The 18,043-nt window shown below is 39.9% G+C and overlaps 1 protein-coding gene across 2 annotated transcripts; it reads right to left on the reverse strand.

The window, feature by feature from the left end:
• Positions 1-4,500: 4,500 nt before the first annotated feature.
• Positions 4,501-17,730, reverse strand: cldn19 (claudin 19). 2 transcript variants are annotated; one of them, XM_008410267.3, is made up of 5 exons: positions 16,976-17,730; positions 12,564-12,728; positions 12,195-12,279; positions 10,173-10,319; positions 4,501-7,121 (listed from the first exon to the last, which is right to left on the reverse strand). In XM_008410267.3, the coding sequence occupies exons 1-5, from the start codon at positions 17,196-17,198 to the stop codon at positions 7,085-7,087; spliced, it is 657 nt and encodes a 218-aa protein (XP_008408489.1). In that variant the 5' UTR covers positions 17,199-17,730; the 3' UTR covers positions 4,501-7,084. The 2 variants fall into 2 exon arrangements, with proteins under 2 accessions (XP_008408489.1, XP_008408488.1); XM_008410266.3 differs by having other exon boundaries at positions 4,501-6,643; positions 16,976-17,728.
• Between the last annotated feature and the right edge of the window lie 313 nt (positions 17,731-18,043).

Here is an 18,043-nt window from a genome sequence, read left to right on the forward strand (position 1 = left end):
GGTCAATGAAGTCAAACTGGCTTGGTGGTACTGAAACATTTTATAGAATAAAAATAACAGTTTACCTCAGTTTCTGAACAAATTGAAGCATGAAGGGTTTTTGTATTTATGCAGGACAGGAAAAAATCTACAACTACACAACTAATATTGCATTTTTTTCCATGACTTACATAGAACTGAATACATGATTTACCCCATAATTACCTGCATAAGTATCACATATCAGAAAACCTTTCTTATGACAAAGAGTGTGTGAGTGAACACACTGTGGAGGAATAACCTCTGTTTACACTAGGAGAATAGTGATCTATTAATTAGGCCCTAAAGTTCTGGACTGGAGCCATGGTCATATGTTTTTCTGGAACAAAAGATCCGGACCTCCCAAGATGAGTTAGATTGGTTGAATGGAGTGTGACTATATATCAGAGGAATTTAGTACAAAATCCCAGGGAAAACAGCATCCAGTAAATATAGAAAGTACAAGTCACTGTTAAAATGCCAGATTTCCACAGTCTGAACCTGAAACACACAATTAATATTTTTTTGAGAAACAAAACATTGTAAAAGAGCACATAAACCTTTGATTCAATTTCACTTCTAAGATTTACTGGGTTGTTTTCCAAGTACCTTGGAATGCAAATGGTAACCATAGCTGTGTTTCCATTGGAACCAAATCTTTGTCTATTTTCTGCTAATGTCGAAAAAGCACAATTTAACAACAGCAGTATTTACAGTAAATAAGAAATGACATTCAAATCACACCACAATAAGTCTGTTCACATAAGTTTGCATTAGCACTATCAATTCAACACACTGGAATGACACATAACTTTTTATGAACTGTGATGCTGTGAGAGCTCTGGTACAGCCAGCTGCACAATGTACAAAAAAACTCCAAAAACAAACCATCATCCTCCTACTACTTCCTGTTTTCTTCTTTGTGGTTCTGGACAGTAGTAACATCTGGCTGTTGATCACGTAATGGCCAAGCAACCAAACATGGTGGTATCCGGATAGAAGCAGAGAACAGCCAATAGAAATATTGAGAGAGAACATGAGAAAGTGAAGAAATGCCGAGGCCTCTCAGGGAGAGTCTGGCAGGGGAAGGTAGCAGTAGTGGCCATGGCTACTGCAGTGAGGCTCATACTGGAGATCAGTTTGACAGATATGTCCGTCAAACTGATATACAGTATCAGTGAGGCGAGGAAGTCCTGGATGAGGATGAAGAGTTTGCACTTCATCCTCATCTAAATGACTTCCTTACACCACTTGAGGAAGTCGTTTAGTTTATTTTCCTTCTCCACACTCCCTCCCTCATTCCTTGTCGATGTCCATGCTGTGACCTGTGATGGTTGTCATCCCATCCCAGACCACCGTCATGTTTCCTTTCAGCTTCTGCTCCACCTTTCCCCCATAGGCATCTTTAGCCTCCCTCATACAATGTTCCACTTCCCTGTGCACTAATTTAATCTCCACCTTGTTTTTGCTCCTGAAGGCCATCTTTTTCCTATTAAGGATGATCCCCTGAGCCACCCACAGTTTGTTTTGACCAACCCCTCAGTCGAGGGGTTGGTCAGCCTCTCCATGTCCTCGTCTTGTGAATTCAGCAGCACATCCCAGTCTGTCATTTCATAAGTATTTTAGGGCATCTTCATATTCAGGAGTCCATCTCCTGATGAACCGTCTGCTGACCAGCTGGCTACTAACAGGGGGAAGGAGGGGAACTGCGGCTTCAATTAGACCAGGTTATGATCAGTGGAGGGACGCTACATGTCTCCCTCTTGTTGGCGTAAAATAAGTCAGTTGTCTTTTTTGCTGCTGAATCCAAAACCTAATAAGATGCTGTCAGAGTGGAGTCCATAGTAACCAGAATAGATAATGACCGCTTCCACAAAGAGTTAACATGGGTTACACCAAAGGCTGATTTTTGAGTTTGCATTTCTTGAAAGCTTTTGTATCTCTTTCAGTTCTAATCGCAGTGAACGCCTCCGGCTTGACAGTAGCATCTGGAATGAAGTCAGCTAGCCACTTCCCAGAAAAAAAACCATACTGAACCCACAGTAAATCTGATGTTCGATCAGTGCAGACTGATCACGGATCTTTTTTGGCGGTGAATTCACATCCCCCATAGTTACAGAGGGAATTAATGGCTTAACTCAAATCGCCTGTAGCTGTCCATTAGTTTAGCCGTTGAACTGGCCTTGGTCCCTGTGTCTACTTCTCAGCTCAACAGTTGTACTGTCACACAATAAGTCATTAAAAAAACATGTCGCAGATTTGTCTGTCTTCTTTGAGGTTTTGTTTAGTAAACCTATTTTGATATGACCAAAATAAAAACACCTCATCCTAGCAAAAAAAAAATTATTGCAAAATGGGTGCCCCCCCACACCCCACACCCCTATTTGCTGTGTTTCCATGAAGCAAATGTATTTTCTAAATGTCAAATTACACAATTATATGGTCAATGGCAACACCACTATAGTATGTGGGACAAAAAAAATGTAAAAGATTAAAAAAGACATGGCACTGCAGGACAACTTGAACAACGTCTGCCTCTACAGCGCCATCTATCCCTTCACAACTTGTTACTTTTCAGTTTATGAAACCTGAAAAGAAGCAATTCTGTTCCTACAGCCATATGCAACATTTATTTTGGATATAGTTGTCAGTAATAACTGCAACTATTCCTGTCGAAAACTTGATATGTTCAGTTTTGTCAAAAGCAATAATAATTATTGCGATTCCAATAATCCTTTGCAATGCTTTCACAGCTCAAGCCTCATTAAATAAAAATATAAATACTTGCACAAATATTTACTTCCTTTAAGTAGACTGACCTAATTCAACAGAGGCCCAGCCAAAAGGTGCCAGGAGTCTGACAATGAGTTGAGCCTGGAGAACAAACCACTGTAATGTCTTTATAACACATCATTCATCATTGCATATTTCACCCAATGTGTCAATTTATTTTCTAAATGAAAGCTGTTCTGCACTTTAACTCAAACTGAAAAGTTTTGAATACACGATAAAAGATTTGTCTGTAAAAGCATCCCAAGCTTTTTAAGAAAACACAATGAATTTTACAAAGTTTTTATTTTTGGGTTTTATGACAGTTCTGGCCCAAATGTCTGTCTGCCTCTTTACATGCCAGTTAAATATTGAGGACGGTTCATTCGTAAATGTTAAGCATATGTGAGATTTCACATCCATGCTCGGCTCTCATCGCTGCTGCGGTTTTCACTCGGCTTTTTCATTTCCTCTAACAGGCTTGTTTTGTCTTCACCGTACAAACTGAACAACATTTATTTCTGTTGAGAGTTGTTTTAGTCCTTGTGCTGATATTTAAAATTCTTGTATGGAATCAAAATGGTATAATTGTGTTCCAAGCTCTGTATTCCTGTTAGCTCCACACAAAACTCATATTGAGGCCGTTAACCTATGAAACTTGTCTAACAGGTTGTTCACACACACTAACACACAGCAGCTGTGTTGAGCTAATAGTACATTTCCAACTTTTTTTATGAACCGTGTGATGCTGAGAGCTCTGGTGGAGCCAGCTGCACATTGCCTGAAAAAACTAAAACAAACCATCTTTCTCTTTCCACTTCCTGTCGTCTTCTTTGTCGTTTTCACCAGTAGTAACATCTGGCTATTGGCGTGTGACATGTGATGCAAAAAAAAGTGTTTTCACCTCATCTTAACGCAAAAGGTTTTGATCAAAAAACGTGTTTTCGAAATCGGAATGTTTCCATAAAGCAAATTTATTTTCGTAATTTCAGTTCGTGTCTTTATGGTTAAAGGAAGCGCAGCTACTGTCAGTTATTTCCAAAGCAAAATATTTACATACACGTCACTTCACATCTGCGTCCTTCCAAAATTAGATTTAAATTAAAAAACGTTTCAAAGTTTTTAGCAGATTGTGTCCTTCAGAGCAATTTAGGTATGCCATCTTCATCTTAGCTATCTAGATAATAATAATACCCCAGCTAAACTTTGAGCTAAACATTGTTCCAGAAATGTTAACTTCCATTACTTTCTACACATAGAGAAAAAAAAATCTTCAAAGATACAATGATCTCATGGATCACTTAACTAGTTTAATGCCATTAGGGAAATGGACACAAAATTAATTTGTGAACAAAATCTGACCGTGGATGTTTTTGAATTCAAAGTAAACAGAAATTCACCGGATGCAACAGAATTTTGTTTTGCTCATAAATATCATCTGCAGCCATCCTCATTTCATGTTTTTTTGCTGAAACCAAAAAAAAAATCAAGCCTTGTTGTCAGTTGTAGCAGAAGTGAGCAAGTGAACCTTGTGGGTCTCCCTGCTGAGTATGTGCCGCAGTTCATTCAAGCAGAAGTGGAATGCCACGTCTGTAATTACTGAACAACAGGGAGCAAAAAGTCGGAGGAAGGAGTGGGGAGATTGGGCGAACAGCAGAAAGGCTGAAAGTTTGGAAAACAGGCGACAAACCACTGAGTCAAAACCCACAGTCATTTATGTCTCTGTTTACTTCATTCTAGGAGACAGACATGAGTATACTGTAAATAAGATAATACACAACATAAAAGAGGTAAATATTAGATAAAGGTATGCCACAGGAAATAAATGCAGGCATTTGCTTAAACTTGTGTTCCTTAGTACACAGGACAGCAGGTAGAGCAGAACATCCTGTAGGTAGAGGTGCACTGATCAGCCGTGGAAGGAAATCTGCCAATTTTTGAGCTAAGATTAGGGATTTGAGCATCAAAGGCTGATACATTTTCTGATACTTTCCCTATTCATTAAATCTATAATTACTAAGACGTCTCACAATTTTTTATTGATAAACACTGCATGTACTGTAATGGTATTTATGAGTTTGCTAAACATGAAATAAAGATTAAATAACATCGGTGCGACAATATGGAGAAACAAGAATTCATCTTTTTATGTTTACAAATCAAAATATGTTTTTGAAGTAATCTCTAAACAGTTAAAATATTATATTGTGTTTTGACTTGTACTCATAGTTAGGGCTCAGTCTTTTCCTACCTTGAATATTATTCTAAATAAAAAGTAAAGCACTCTTGTGCTTCTCAAACAGTAAAATCTGCATTTATAATAATGACGTTTCTGATACGGGCGCACATGGGCAACTGCCCAGGGTGGTGTCTTGTGGGGGGGCAGCGTGAGCTAAATTACACCCTGACCCCAGCCCTGTGTTGCTTAACAATCCTTTTAGTGGAGCGCCAACAGAATTCAGCTAAAAGCTAACACAGTGTTTTTTCTGTCCATCTCTCATTATTTCTTTTATTATTATTATAATAATTATTATTACTATTATTATTATTATTGACAGCCCAAAAATCTGCAACACAAACAGTTTGAAAGTGGAGAAGGTTTTCAAACTGGAAGAGCGTCGTCAATCAGACTGACAAACCTGTAAGCAAATCCTGAAAACATAAAGGGTCAAACTAGGAACCGCTCCGCTCCTTACTTCAATATAAGACTTTAAAACATAGGAAATGATGTCGCGCTTTAAGCACTTACCTTCACATCCGGGCTCATAATAATCACTTAGACTTACTTCCACAGGCAAAGTCAAGTGATAACACCAACAAATTTGTACTTTGTGACACTTAACTTTGACAAGAAAAGGTTAAGGTATTTTAACATTGCGTGGTTTTGTGTCATGATATCTTGAGTGACCCTTACTGGGACATACCTAACTGAAAATCCACTAAATTACTATACTTGTCAATGAATTCTCTCTTTTATGTGTCACAGGGAAGAGAACAAAGACTTATAGTCAGTTAAAATCAACCCCAAGGACACAAACGAATAGTTTTATGAGTCGGTATCAGCCAGGAAAGGCTTGATCAATGCATCTCTACATTTAGGGGCCAAAACACTGAGGACACTGTCATCCGTTCATACATCCATTTTCTGACATGGTCAGCAACAACTTATGCAGATGAAAACTTAAAGACAGACACAGTAAAGGGAAATGATTCATCCGTGATCCAGGCGGTTTGGCAACAAAGCAAAAATTCTTCATCAAAACAATGACATAAGACAGTACATATTTGCTAATATTATTTTTGTTCATAAGTGATACTGCAGAGTAGTTACATATTCATTCTTGGAAATCCAACATAAAAAAGGTATACAGAACTACTGGCAAAAGACATCCACAACTCAGACAGGAAAGGGTTCATATCATCAAATACATAACCAATTACATTTGCACAAACTTGTTATAAGGAAATGTAGTAAAATATTACATATGTAGTAAATAAAAAAACAGTATGGAGTAGGTGATATTCACACCCAGGCATTTTAACATGTTATAGAAAACATACCCTGAATGACTGTGTCTCTCCCAAAGTCAACAACAAAGACAAGGTTCTGATCTCTCTGCCCCCTAACATGTCAAAAATTTGCAAACCTCCCCAAGCACTTTCTATAACCCCAAAAATTATTCTGCTGCAAATTGTTTTGAGTTCAGTTCATAAATTTGTTTCTTGTCTGGTTTCAATTCCTCATTTGGGAGGGTTTTGCCTGTTGACAGAATCTAAGCCATGGCAAGGCCAGAAGACTCTCCCCAACTACAAGTACTGCTCCCTTTTCTCTGGTGGGGTACTTTTAACATTTGGTCTGCAATTCAGAGGGGAAAAAAGACATGTTTCAGTGAAAATACAGTCACAGTGAACAAATTAAACCAGAAAGACACATTTGTAACACCTAGAGATCACTGTAGTTGACACCGCAGATCAGCGCAATGTCATGTTTCAGTTCATTCTTAACTTTCAGCCAACGACAGGAAACAAAGGGAGGTATGGAAGGTATAGACAGGGATGATATCTTGCTTCTCAAAGAAAAGTATCCTTTAAGAATCTCTATTTACAATGAAGACTCAAAAGCTGGTGAAATGAAAGAAGACCTAGCCTACGTCTTTCCATTAAAACTGGCAAGGTGAAAGAAAATGGGAATCCTGATCAAAAGGTCCAAATTTGGGGCCAATAATGTGACAGGAACGATAGAAGGGAATTCAGTGGTTGGACAGTCAGATAGTCCTCGATAAAAAGGCGGGGCTGATCAGTCAGGGAAACTAGTTTCACTCAACAACTCTGCCCTGAATTAGAGGAGAGAAGAAGACAATCACAGAAGAACAGGGTAAGACAGGAAGGGAAAGAAGGAACACAACAATACTTCTGAGATTCCCTGTGTTACAAAGTCAAAATCTCTGTGCTGTGTTAGTACAAAGTGATGAAGATGGGCGGTTTACTATGTGGGCGCTGGCTAAAAATGTGAGGGATAAAATGAAGTTTCACAGAAATTAGTCTCCATGGACTGTTTATTAAAAATAAAACAAAATCAATTAATTGGACGAAATAAATAATTGTATTTTATTCCAGTACTCAGACTGTATAATAAGGTTAAGGTGTCTCCAGATATGGTGCCACAGTAATGACAGCTTAGCAAAAGTCTGGATTTAGAGGAACAATTTATGTCTGCGCAAAGGGAACTAGAAATTGCCTACAAGCATACCTAGAAATGTTTAACCTTTCTGAAGTAGAGCTCTATGAAAAGTTATGAGTAAGTCTGTTTTCTGAAGTTGATAACTCAGTAGCTTGGATAAGGAGAAACGCTAAATCAGTTAATATTAACGTTCTAAAGTATCACAAGAAATGGTTGCTAATTTTGACTAAAATACTGATTTCTGACGCAAAATCATATTGGCTGAGGTTGCTAACAAAATCAGTTCACCTGATTGGGCGATCATTAATCTTTCCAGATAAGTTCAAAATAACTAAGACCTAAAAAAAAAACACAGTTTTTAATGCTTCACATGTAACAGTTTGCTGCAAATTCGAAAACCTTCCTCTTCTCTTGGTGATTAAGGCCTCATTGGCCTTCATCAGCTAATGAGGCAGATTAAGGCAACAAACAGCACAACTAACGAAATCACGGAGCAACAACTTAATTGTTCAGCTGAGGAAACAGCAGCCAACTCAACATCTTCAACTCCCTGCAAAATGGCATTTCTCAAATCTGAACCCTCTTTAACGGTTAATAAAGTGTTTGTACTTTACATTACTGTAAGCATTGTATTGGCTGGACTTTTTCAATAAGTTGTTGAGTTAAATCTTCTCCAAGTAGGATTCTTGCTAACTTCCCTGCAAAAACCTAAGTAAAGAAAGTTGTCAATTTAAAGCAAAGTATTGTTCATATGATGTTGTATCTGTATTTATTACTTCCTAAAATGCCTAGTAATGAAAACATTAAACCTCTGTAGATGCTAGACCGCTAGCTTAAACCACATTAGCTTAGACCTATGCTAACGCTGACCTAGCTGGCAGATATTATGTAAAAGTACAGGAATGACATCAATGTTGCCACCTAAAGCTGAATTAATATTAACGTTTCAACTAAAAATAAGAAAAGGAGAAGATTTTGTTTAAACCCTAAATCTTTTACCATTCTATGACTGATAGCTTTTCATAACTGTGGTTCAGTAAAAACTACTGGAAGCCCTTCTTTTACATTACTTGACATTCTTTCTTATTTAAAAGGAGAAAAGGAATTTCCTATAGCTCTACAGGTTCTCCAGTCGGAAAATAACAGGACACTCCAGAATCAAGTGTTTTTGAGGAAAAGAGGATGCAGGAAAAAGGAGCAGGCCAACTGTGACCTTTTCTTGGAAAAGTTAATGGCTTTATTATCTGGAACAGTGGCGGACCAGCCCTTTCATATACACAAATGAGGGCAAAGTGATGTGGGAGCACCAAGAGGAAACTCAAGAGCCAATTTAATGTAACTGCACAGTTCAGCTGTAAAATGTTTGAATCTGGGTTTAGCTGCAGGTAATGCTTCTGTTTTGTCTGTTTTTAGGTCGTATTTCTTAAAATCTGTTGCTACAAATGATATGTTAATATATTTTCTTTCTGCGATTAAAGTATACAGGTGCTTTTTTTTTTAGCTTACTATTAGCTTATGGGTTTTTTCTTCAGATACAGTGCAATTGCATTACAAAGTAGCTTATTGCTCATTATTTGTGTCTGCAACATAGCTTAGAAAAAATTATTAAACGAGGCAGTGTTTAAAGCAGGACCTTCAGTGTTAGTAAATGGACCATAATGAAAACTTTCCCTCTTTCTCTTCATGCAGAAACCAATAGTAATCAGCCACACACATGCTCATTAGAGATAAAGCAATAGGCTAATGGAACAATTCACTTCCGCTGTTGCAGTTCAGATTGTGTCTCTTGATTTAAGTCAGGTGAAAACCAAGCTGGTTTTTTTTTTAATGAGAAAGGCACTGGAGCATTCTGGACACTCCAGTACATTCATTAATACTTTATTTACCAATGTAAAAGCATGGACTGAAAATGATTGTTTGGTTTTTGTTTTTTTATTACAGTTTCTCTGATTTCTGATGTCACACAACCTCACTGCACCAAGTGGAATCGGACACGTTATTGAGGATTAAGAACACCAACGTAGCTCCAACCAGGAAGCACAGGACATGCAGGTAGAGACTCTTTGAGTTTTGCTGTGTGGGAACTTTTACATCCGAACCCAAATTCCAATACTGAAATAAAATGAATAAGACATGAGCTGTCACATACATTTTATGTGGATTTTTTTTTTTCACCATGAGGTGACGTTGTGTACATTCTTAGGAATTCACTTTGTGGTAACCTTACATGCCTAAACAAAATAGCTTTGCTCTTGGCTTTCGAAAGCAAAAAATGGAGACCAAGAACAAAGTTCAAGAATCAAAACAATCCTTAAGTGATCAGAATTATCACTGACACCGTAGTTCCACACAAAGAAGGTTTTTTTGTGTTTTTATTTTCTGCACAACACTGTATAGTGACTTTGCAGCAGATGAGCTCCTTCCACTCACTGCATTAGCTTAAGACCGTGTAACATTGAGCTGGACAAATACTCCTTTAGAGTCTTAAAAATATGTGATGCTGGTAAATCATGTGATTGTGTCTAAGTCTAGTGTGTAAGTGCGGTCTGATAGCGCAAAGGATAGTCTTTCTGTTTTGTTTCATTTTTCATTATTTGAGAGAAAGAAACAAATAAAAACTAGGTTGGTGCCCAGCGTGTCCTCTGCTCTCTGTTTGGGGAACTGCTGGAGGTGTTGGGGTTGGGTTTTTTTTTTTTACACGTACTCCCTGGCTGTGGAAGGCTGTGATTGACGATAATACTGTTGCCCTCGCATGTCGTCTTTAGAGCAGGAGCAGCACAGCAAGGAACCGCCCAGAACGGTCAGGCTGGCAGCGGCCCAGCCCACGAACAGTGCCGAGCCGAACTCGTACCTGCGTAGGAAAAAGAGTGGAAAGAGACAGGAAAGCATTTATAGTCAGTCAAAAGAGTTTAGATCAAAGTTTCACAAAATTGTTTACCTGTTTTCAATTTAATAACTTGAATAAATCGATCCACCTCAGAGTTGTGCTCTAAAATTAGAATTGTGCTAACATCTCATGTTGCAACATTTTTCGTCATAAGAAATCCTGTCCCATGACGCGTTAACTAATTGCTGTTAGCATGTGATTTCAGGTTAAGTAAGGGTGAGCAAATATTGTAAACCCTGGTTGAGGTCAGTGGTTTGAAACCTCGGGTCTACAGTCAAAACTAGAAGTTTACATACACCTAATAAAAAGACACCAAACTTTTCTTGTTTCAGGTCAGTAAGAATTACCAGAATTACATAGATATTTGTCAAGTGCCATAATAATGGGAGAAAGAATATGAGATGTATTTATTAATAAAAAGCAGAATGTTAAAACCTCCACCCTATGAGAACCTTGTTTAAGTAGTTAGGTTTTTATCAGAATCATTGTTATTCACCAAGTCTGCACAGACAAACAATCTGACTTTTGTTTGGCTTTGCTCTCAATAAAGACATTTAAAAAATACATATATAAAGAACACTCAAAATGAAAAAAAATATATACAATCATTTTACAAAAAAGGAAAACATGGTTGAATTAGTGGAAAAATATTAGGTACTGATCTGGGCACTTTGTTGCAGGTTCATCAGAGATGGAGGAAATAGTCTCTGTGGCAGCAGGTTTTTGCAAAGCGCTCTGTTGTGCCTACCTGAAGGTAAATATTGAAAACGTTTGTGTTGAAACAGATGGGTGGCATCTGCAGAGATGTTAGCTGACCTTTTCCTGACCCTAGACCTATACACGTTCTGGATGGGTTTTAGGTCAGCCTTGATGATGCTCTCTGCAGACCTAGCTGGCCTGTTTTGTTGTTTTGTTGATGAGCCAAACCACACAGGTGGGCCTGATGCATCACCAGCTTCCTGATGCATCACCAGCATCAGGAAGCTGGTGATGCACTGAGAGGTGGAGGCTGGTACTATGAACATGTTGAATACCAAACTGAGGTCCACAAGCAAGATCCTTACCTATGTCCTTTGGTAGTTGAGACACTGCAGGGTGAAGTTTAGTTGACTGTTTCAACCGTTGACCTGTTTGCAGGTCAACAGTTGACCTGCAAACAGATTGCAAAGGGCCCAACAGGGTGCTCGAGAAGTTTCAAAACTTGTCGCTAAAAGAATTTCAAGACCATAGACACCAGGGTAAACACTGTGGTCTTTTAACCCATTGATTGTGCGTTTCTTGGGGACAGGGATGATTGTGGAACATTTGAAAGTCTAGGGAACCTTGCTCAACTCAAGAGACCTGCTGAAGATCTGGGCCAGTTGGTCAGCGCAGGTTCTCAGGCAAGAGAGGGATTGCATATCATCAAGATTTGTTGAAGGATCCTATTGACATCTTCCTCAGAGATCTCAAGTCCAGGCAGGGCGAGGACAGGAGAGTGGTTGATGCATACAGAGTTTTTGTGTCAGAGTGTCCGGTCTGTAATCTCTAGTGGAGTCTCTGTCACCAGCAGGGTTTGTTCCAAGCACACACAGGCAGATGGCAACAAAAGCATTGGTGGCTAGCATTGTGCTGCGCTTTTACAGAATACAGAATTTTACAGTCACACCACTGTTCTATCAATATTGATACTAAAGAGAGGTTGGCGATAGAGGGACAACCTGGCAGTTGAAAATGTATTTACCTTCCTAGCAGGTCTGAGCTGCAGAATCAGGATGTAATGCCATGGATGGTACATTTTGTTATACAACAAACAGCAACTTTACAAGAGTATGAGATATAACCCGAGCAAGTACATACCTGGCATTGAGCGGTGTATTTGGGTTAAAGAATTGGTAGGACACTTGAGTGGCGTACCAGGACACAGACACGAGCGTGCAGAGACCTGCGAAGGAAAAAGGCAAGAGATTTGTCTCTCTGCTTTAATTAGGGGTGCTACAACTAAACACAAATGGAACGCAGTGGATCTGTGTTTAGGTCATCTTCCCCTCAGGGATGAGTTTAATTTATGTCTGAGGTCAGAAGCTAAAATGACCACTTCCTGTTTACAGCAGGGGCCTTAACTGCCTAACAGAATCCTACATTCAGGCTAGAAAAATGTGAGATCTCTTGTGAAACACACACTTTACCGAAGCTACACCGTGTGTTCCTTTCTGGAATTAACCCCACCTGCGAGCAGGAAGAGAGCTCCTCCAGTGACAGCAATACGGGTCTTGGTGGATGGGTTGTTATCTCCCACCTTGGTGCACTTCATCCCTACGACGCTGACGATGATGCCGATAAAACCAAGGAGCACTGATATCACCATGAGAGCCCGGCATGTCTGAATGTGGACTAGATAAAAGAGAGAGAAAAAATGAGCAGGAAACGTAGGGCGTAGCATCGTGTAGCACAGAGTAGCATGGAGAAGCAGTGGGTCGGTGTTACAGATACTTGGAGAAGACGCAGAAGGATAAAGAGAAGGAAAGAAAGTAGTGGACAGTTTTCAAAACAAATAATTTCTCAGTTCTTCAGTTGGAAAAACACCCAGAAAAACTCTGGACATTAAAGTGATAATTTCGAAGGAATTACAACACAGATGCCGCAAAGGACTGATGGGAGACCGCATGCATTTATGACGGCTCATTAGTCCACCACTGTCCCACTTTTCACAGCATCGTTATCTCCAGCTATTTATTTGTCGGAGCTGTGAGACTGTAGACGTCCAAATCGTCATTCCAGTGTGGCTTTGCTTTTTCAAAATTTTAATCTATTGCCCACACTGACCTCAACACACATAACTTGTGGGAGGAACAAAATTACATAGAACCGTACACATACACACGCACACATACACACACACACTCTTACGTACAGAGCGCACAATGTCTGTATATATGCAGCTGCTGTAGGTGGGACAGACACAGATGAAGCTCTTTCTCTGGCACGGAGCAGCTGTAGGAGGTCCTGTTCTCCATGTTTCACACAGAGAAATTAGTGTGGCTCGGTAACAAAGCTAGATTGTTTTCATTCAGGCCTCCATTGATGCTGTTTACGGACATACTGTGTGCCAACCGTGGTCACTGAAATGAAAAAGTTACTCTAACAGTCTTTGAACACAGCGTCACAAGAGAAGAAAAGAAAATGGAAATTCAAACACACCCCATGTAGAAGTGAGGGACGTGTTTCAGCACCGGCCTGACACACCATTCGTTATTTGACAGAAAAACACACAGATCCATTCACGGTGCTGCAGAGGCTGAACTGGGACGATTTACAACGGCAGCAACAGGATGAACTAACTTTGATGTCTGATTTATTGCTCCAGAGCTGCTTTTAAAGATCTTGAACAGAAAAGAGTCTTGATTTTTTATTTTATTTTTTATCTACTCTGTGTTTTAATCTTTGATTTTAAGTTAAAGGCTCATTGCCTTTGCGCTGCCCAGGCACAGGCTGTGACAGGGCGAGGCGGTGGCAGCAGGCTCATGGTTAGCCTCCTCTGTCTAAACTAAGACTGGTACTGCCAGCCACACTTCCAATGTACCCACTGGTATGTGTGAGCGCGTGTGTGCGCTTAAGTGTGTGTGTGTGTGCAGGCAGTGAAATCTCATTGTGAGGTCACTCATCGCTAATTGGAATATCCAGCAGTGGACAGTAACGGAGTATATTTACTTGAGTACTGTACTTAAGTGCATTTTTTGAGTATCTTCACTTGAGGATTAATTTTGTGGGGAATTTATGATTTTCACTCCTCTACATTTCAAAGACAAATGTTGTATTTTTGAAAAAAATCCTTTCCTGTATCTTATTTTGGAGGGGCAGGTGAGAGAAGTTTTTCTTTTTTTGGAAATAGCTGTCATCTTTTATTGCATGTTTATGCAGACATTTTTCACAGGTGGTGTAGACATTTTGTAGTAGAGTGGTTTTCAGCAAGTTACAAGGTTCTGTAAAAGCGTTCAGAAAACAATACAGCAATGTATTGATATTAGAAAATATAATTTATACTTTCGAATACTTAAGTATTTTCAAAAATAAGTACTTCAGTACTTTAACTTGAGTAAACTTTTGACCAAGCAACCTTTACCTCTAGCTCAGTGAGATGTGACCACGAATATCAATGCTTTTACTCAAGTACTAGAGTCGAGTACTTTGTCCACTACAATATCATATCAGACATCTGATCCAGTAAACACTTCTGGCTATTTTCCATTAAAAAAAATTCTTCTTAGACTCATGATGCTTATATTATTGCGGCAGCATTAATTTGAACTTTGCCGTTTTTCCTTTGGCTAGCAGTATTTTGCTTTCAAATGGTCCAGAGGTTTCTGCCTGGTTCTACAGGCTCCATAAGAAGCCATCAACTGAAATAACAAAACACACTAATACTTCTCTAGCCTCTCTTACACAAAGCATCTCTACAGAGAAAGCATGAGCCACCAAAGGAGGCAGTCACAGGGCTGTAGTGGTCTGCAAATGTAGGGGCTAGCTAGATTTCAAATTCAGAAATACTTTATTGATCCCAAACAGAAAATAAATGAATCCAGCTTGATGTGATGTTGCCGTGACAGGCGGTCTGTGTGACACAGCTGGTCGGTGCAGATGTGGGACCACCACTGTAAAAGTGCGCGGCACACACCATTCCCGGCCATTAACACACACTCAATGGGTTTCGGTGAAGTGCAGCGAGACGGAACGGATCATTGGACCCGGGCCAAGGTTCCTTCAGAAGTTATAACTTTTGAAAATGGAATCAAACTGAGAAGGCTTCGTATTCCACCGACACGCTCATTCCTGCCCACAGCGTATGCACAGCTTCACTCCGGTCCTGCCTTGGCTACGCGTTGCCAGGTTAGAAGCGAGTTTGTCTTTGTGGCTTTGTGACAAAGTGCTTGTGAAAGAGCTTCCTGTTTAGGACAGCACTGTGGATTGAATTATTTATTTTATTTATTGTGACTATTCATTGTCAAAATTTAACCTGATTAGCATGATTGTCACTTATGTGTTTGTTGATTAAGACAAAAAAGGAACAATTTGAAAACATTTTTCAAAGAGGAAGACAGCTAGTCTTTTCAATGCCTCCAAGTAACAACAAACTGATTTGAGTAGATTTAAAAACAAGGTATCTTGGTGATTGCATGTAAGTTGCAACAAGCTGTCCTTTCAGGACTATTAGCTTCCACAACCCATCGTGACTAACGGCTAATCGTACCTTCAGCTTTCAGCTTCACCTTTAGCAAGAAGTTCAGCAAACCAAGCGTTACTCTCCATTATGTTTGCTTGACAGTTCAAGCAGACAAAGCACAGTCTGGTGAACAATTATGCCCACTGTCACATGCTGCTCCTGCTGCAAGTGCATCCAGAACAGCAGAGGTCTCATGGTGCTCTCACTGCCAGATCAAAACAAAGTTTCAATCATACCTGCTGCGTCTTCCCCAAAGCTCCTGAGCTCCTGCCTACGGCAGTGAAGGGAGGAACATGCGCTTCAGTATAGAGTAACACATAAACGACGGCTTGGAAAGTTTAATTTGATGTTTGTCTTTGGTCACTGGGTGTGTAAGCGAACAACGGGGAACAATGCACGTGTGTGGGGAAGACAAAACACATTCTGGGAATATCTTTAGTGTTGGCCTCAACACTGCCCCTTTCTTCTCGTAATAGCGGCTATTCATCCACAAGGACAATACGCTGCTCTTATTGCTGCAGCGGTTCAAAGGAGATAGACGATCAGTTTGGGTGCCCTGGTGTTGAAGATACTACTGATGCACAAAGTCATCGAAGTGTTTGCACTTTCAAGAGAGTGCCATAAAGTTAAGTTCTATGAAAAACAAGATGTTTTTTCTTACTGCACACCACTTCGACTCTCCCACTCCCCCAATTATTTCATTAGAAACTGTAGTGAATGATTTAAGTGGAGTAAAAGATGGATTGACTCGTACAATCCATAATTAAGAGTCTGTGTCCTCCTCAAAAGATCGGTGATGACAAGAGACTCATATTTGGAGCTAATTTATATCTGAACCCTACATTCCTTAGCCTTTCACCACTTTTCTCACATTACATGAACGCAGCTTCATTAAAAGATGCTGCATTTTTAAGTGAGATTTACAGCTTGGGAACTTCTGTGAGTCGAGATGACATCAATCACTCAGGGGGTGTGAGGATATGAATAGGCCAACTACAATAACTCTTATGATTTGTAGCTCAACAACATTTGTAAAAGAGTTTAGAGAAAAACGATGAGGCAGCTGATTAGCAGTCATTCAAAGCCGCATTAAATCTAACAAAGAAAACAGTGCAACAGAGAGTATCTGAAGAAACGTAGACATGCCACTTGTGGTGACGTTAGCAGAGTTTGGCTTTATTGAAGTCATCCAATAAAAAAATGACCACACAGTTGCTCTGAACCATACCCTGCTAGTTTTAGTACGTCATACTAACAATATAATCATAGAGTTGTACACAACAAACCCTTGAGGGTAAGAAAAAAAACATAACACAAAAATGACAGGAAGTAGAACGGTCAAAGGCATTAGTGCACACACTGCAATAACTTCAAGTATCTTTTTTGTATTTACTCAATCAAATTTAAACATCATACTCACTGTCCAGCGAGAGCATGGAGTCAAAGATCTTGCACTGCACCTGCCCCGTACTCTGGGACGCACAGCTCATCCAAAGCCCCTCGTACAGACCTACAGCTGTGATGATGGCATCCCCGGCATAAGACGACTGCTTCCACTGGGGCAGCGCGGTGGTGGAGATGATGCCGATCCAGCCGCCCAACGCCAGAAAGTACCCCAGCAACTGAAGACCCGAGTTGGCCATCCTCGCTCTGAAAATCTGTTTCTACTTGTTCTACTTCTCTTTCTCTCCACCTGACTTGGAGCGGCTTACTCTCGAGACTTCTCCTTTCTCTGTGGGCAGTCTTTGTGTTGTTGCTGCTTCTTGTTTGACTTTTCTCCTCACTTTCTTGTCCCTCTAAGCATCACCCCTTCTGTCTGCTTCAACTCACATTTGTGTGATTCTCCACTTTATCTCAGTGTTAACTCTTTCTTGGCTTGTACCCACAACTTGGATGCTTGTTTTGCCTGTCAGCCAGAATGATGAACAAAACTCTCCTCCTCGAGGTCTGTGCTATCCGCTTTCTTTGGGCACCTCTCCAGGGATGAGTCAAAAACAATTTGTGCTGGTCAAAGATTAGACTTGTTGAGGAAAATCGCTGGGCCGGCTCACTGTTTGCATGGCTTCCTTCTGTTCCTTCTCTTTCTTTCTGCCGTTTTGCGTGCTCTCTCCCCCCCCACTGAAGTCCTTTCAACTGGTGCAAGCTCAAGTGGCTAAGTGAGAGGGAGCAGAGGAAAGTGAAAAGCAAAAAAAAAAAAAAAAAAGAACTTGTGGAAACAACAGGCTGAACCTGAAGGGATGGGTAATAGAATTGACTTATGATTGGATTCTGGTGTGTTTTAGCAACGCCTATGGGAGGGAAGAGGGATGGACCAACTGGGAGGAGGGGGTGAAGAAGCAAAGACTGTTTAAAGAGAGACAAAGAGAAAGTAAAAAAAGAAAATGCTGGTCAGGCAGAAACCTACTACAGGTGCAAATGAGGTATTTATTTTTTTGTCTTATATTTTCAACCCAACTAGTGAGTTAACTTTCCCTAAGAAACTCTAGTC

The sequence above is a fragment of the Poecilia reticulata genome, chromosome 5 (genome assembly GCF_904066995.2).
Source record: "Poecilia reticulata chromosome 5, P_reticulata-male-v2, whole genome shotgun sequence".
Classification (NCBI taxonomy): Eukaryota; Metazoa; Chordata; class Actinopteri; order Cyprinodontiformes; family Poeciliidae; genus Poecilia; species Poecilia reticulata.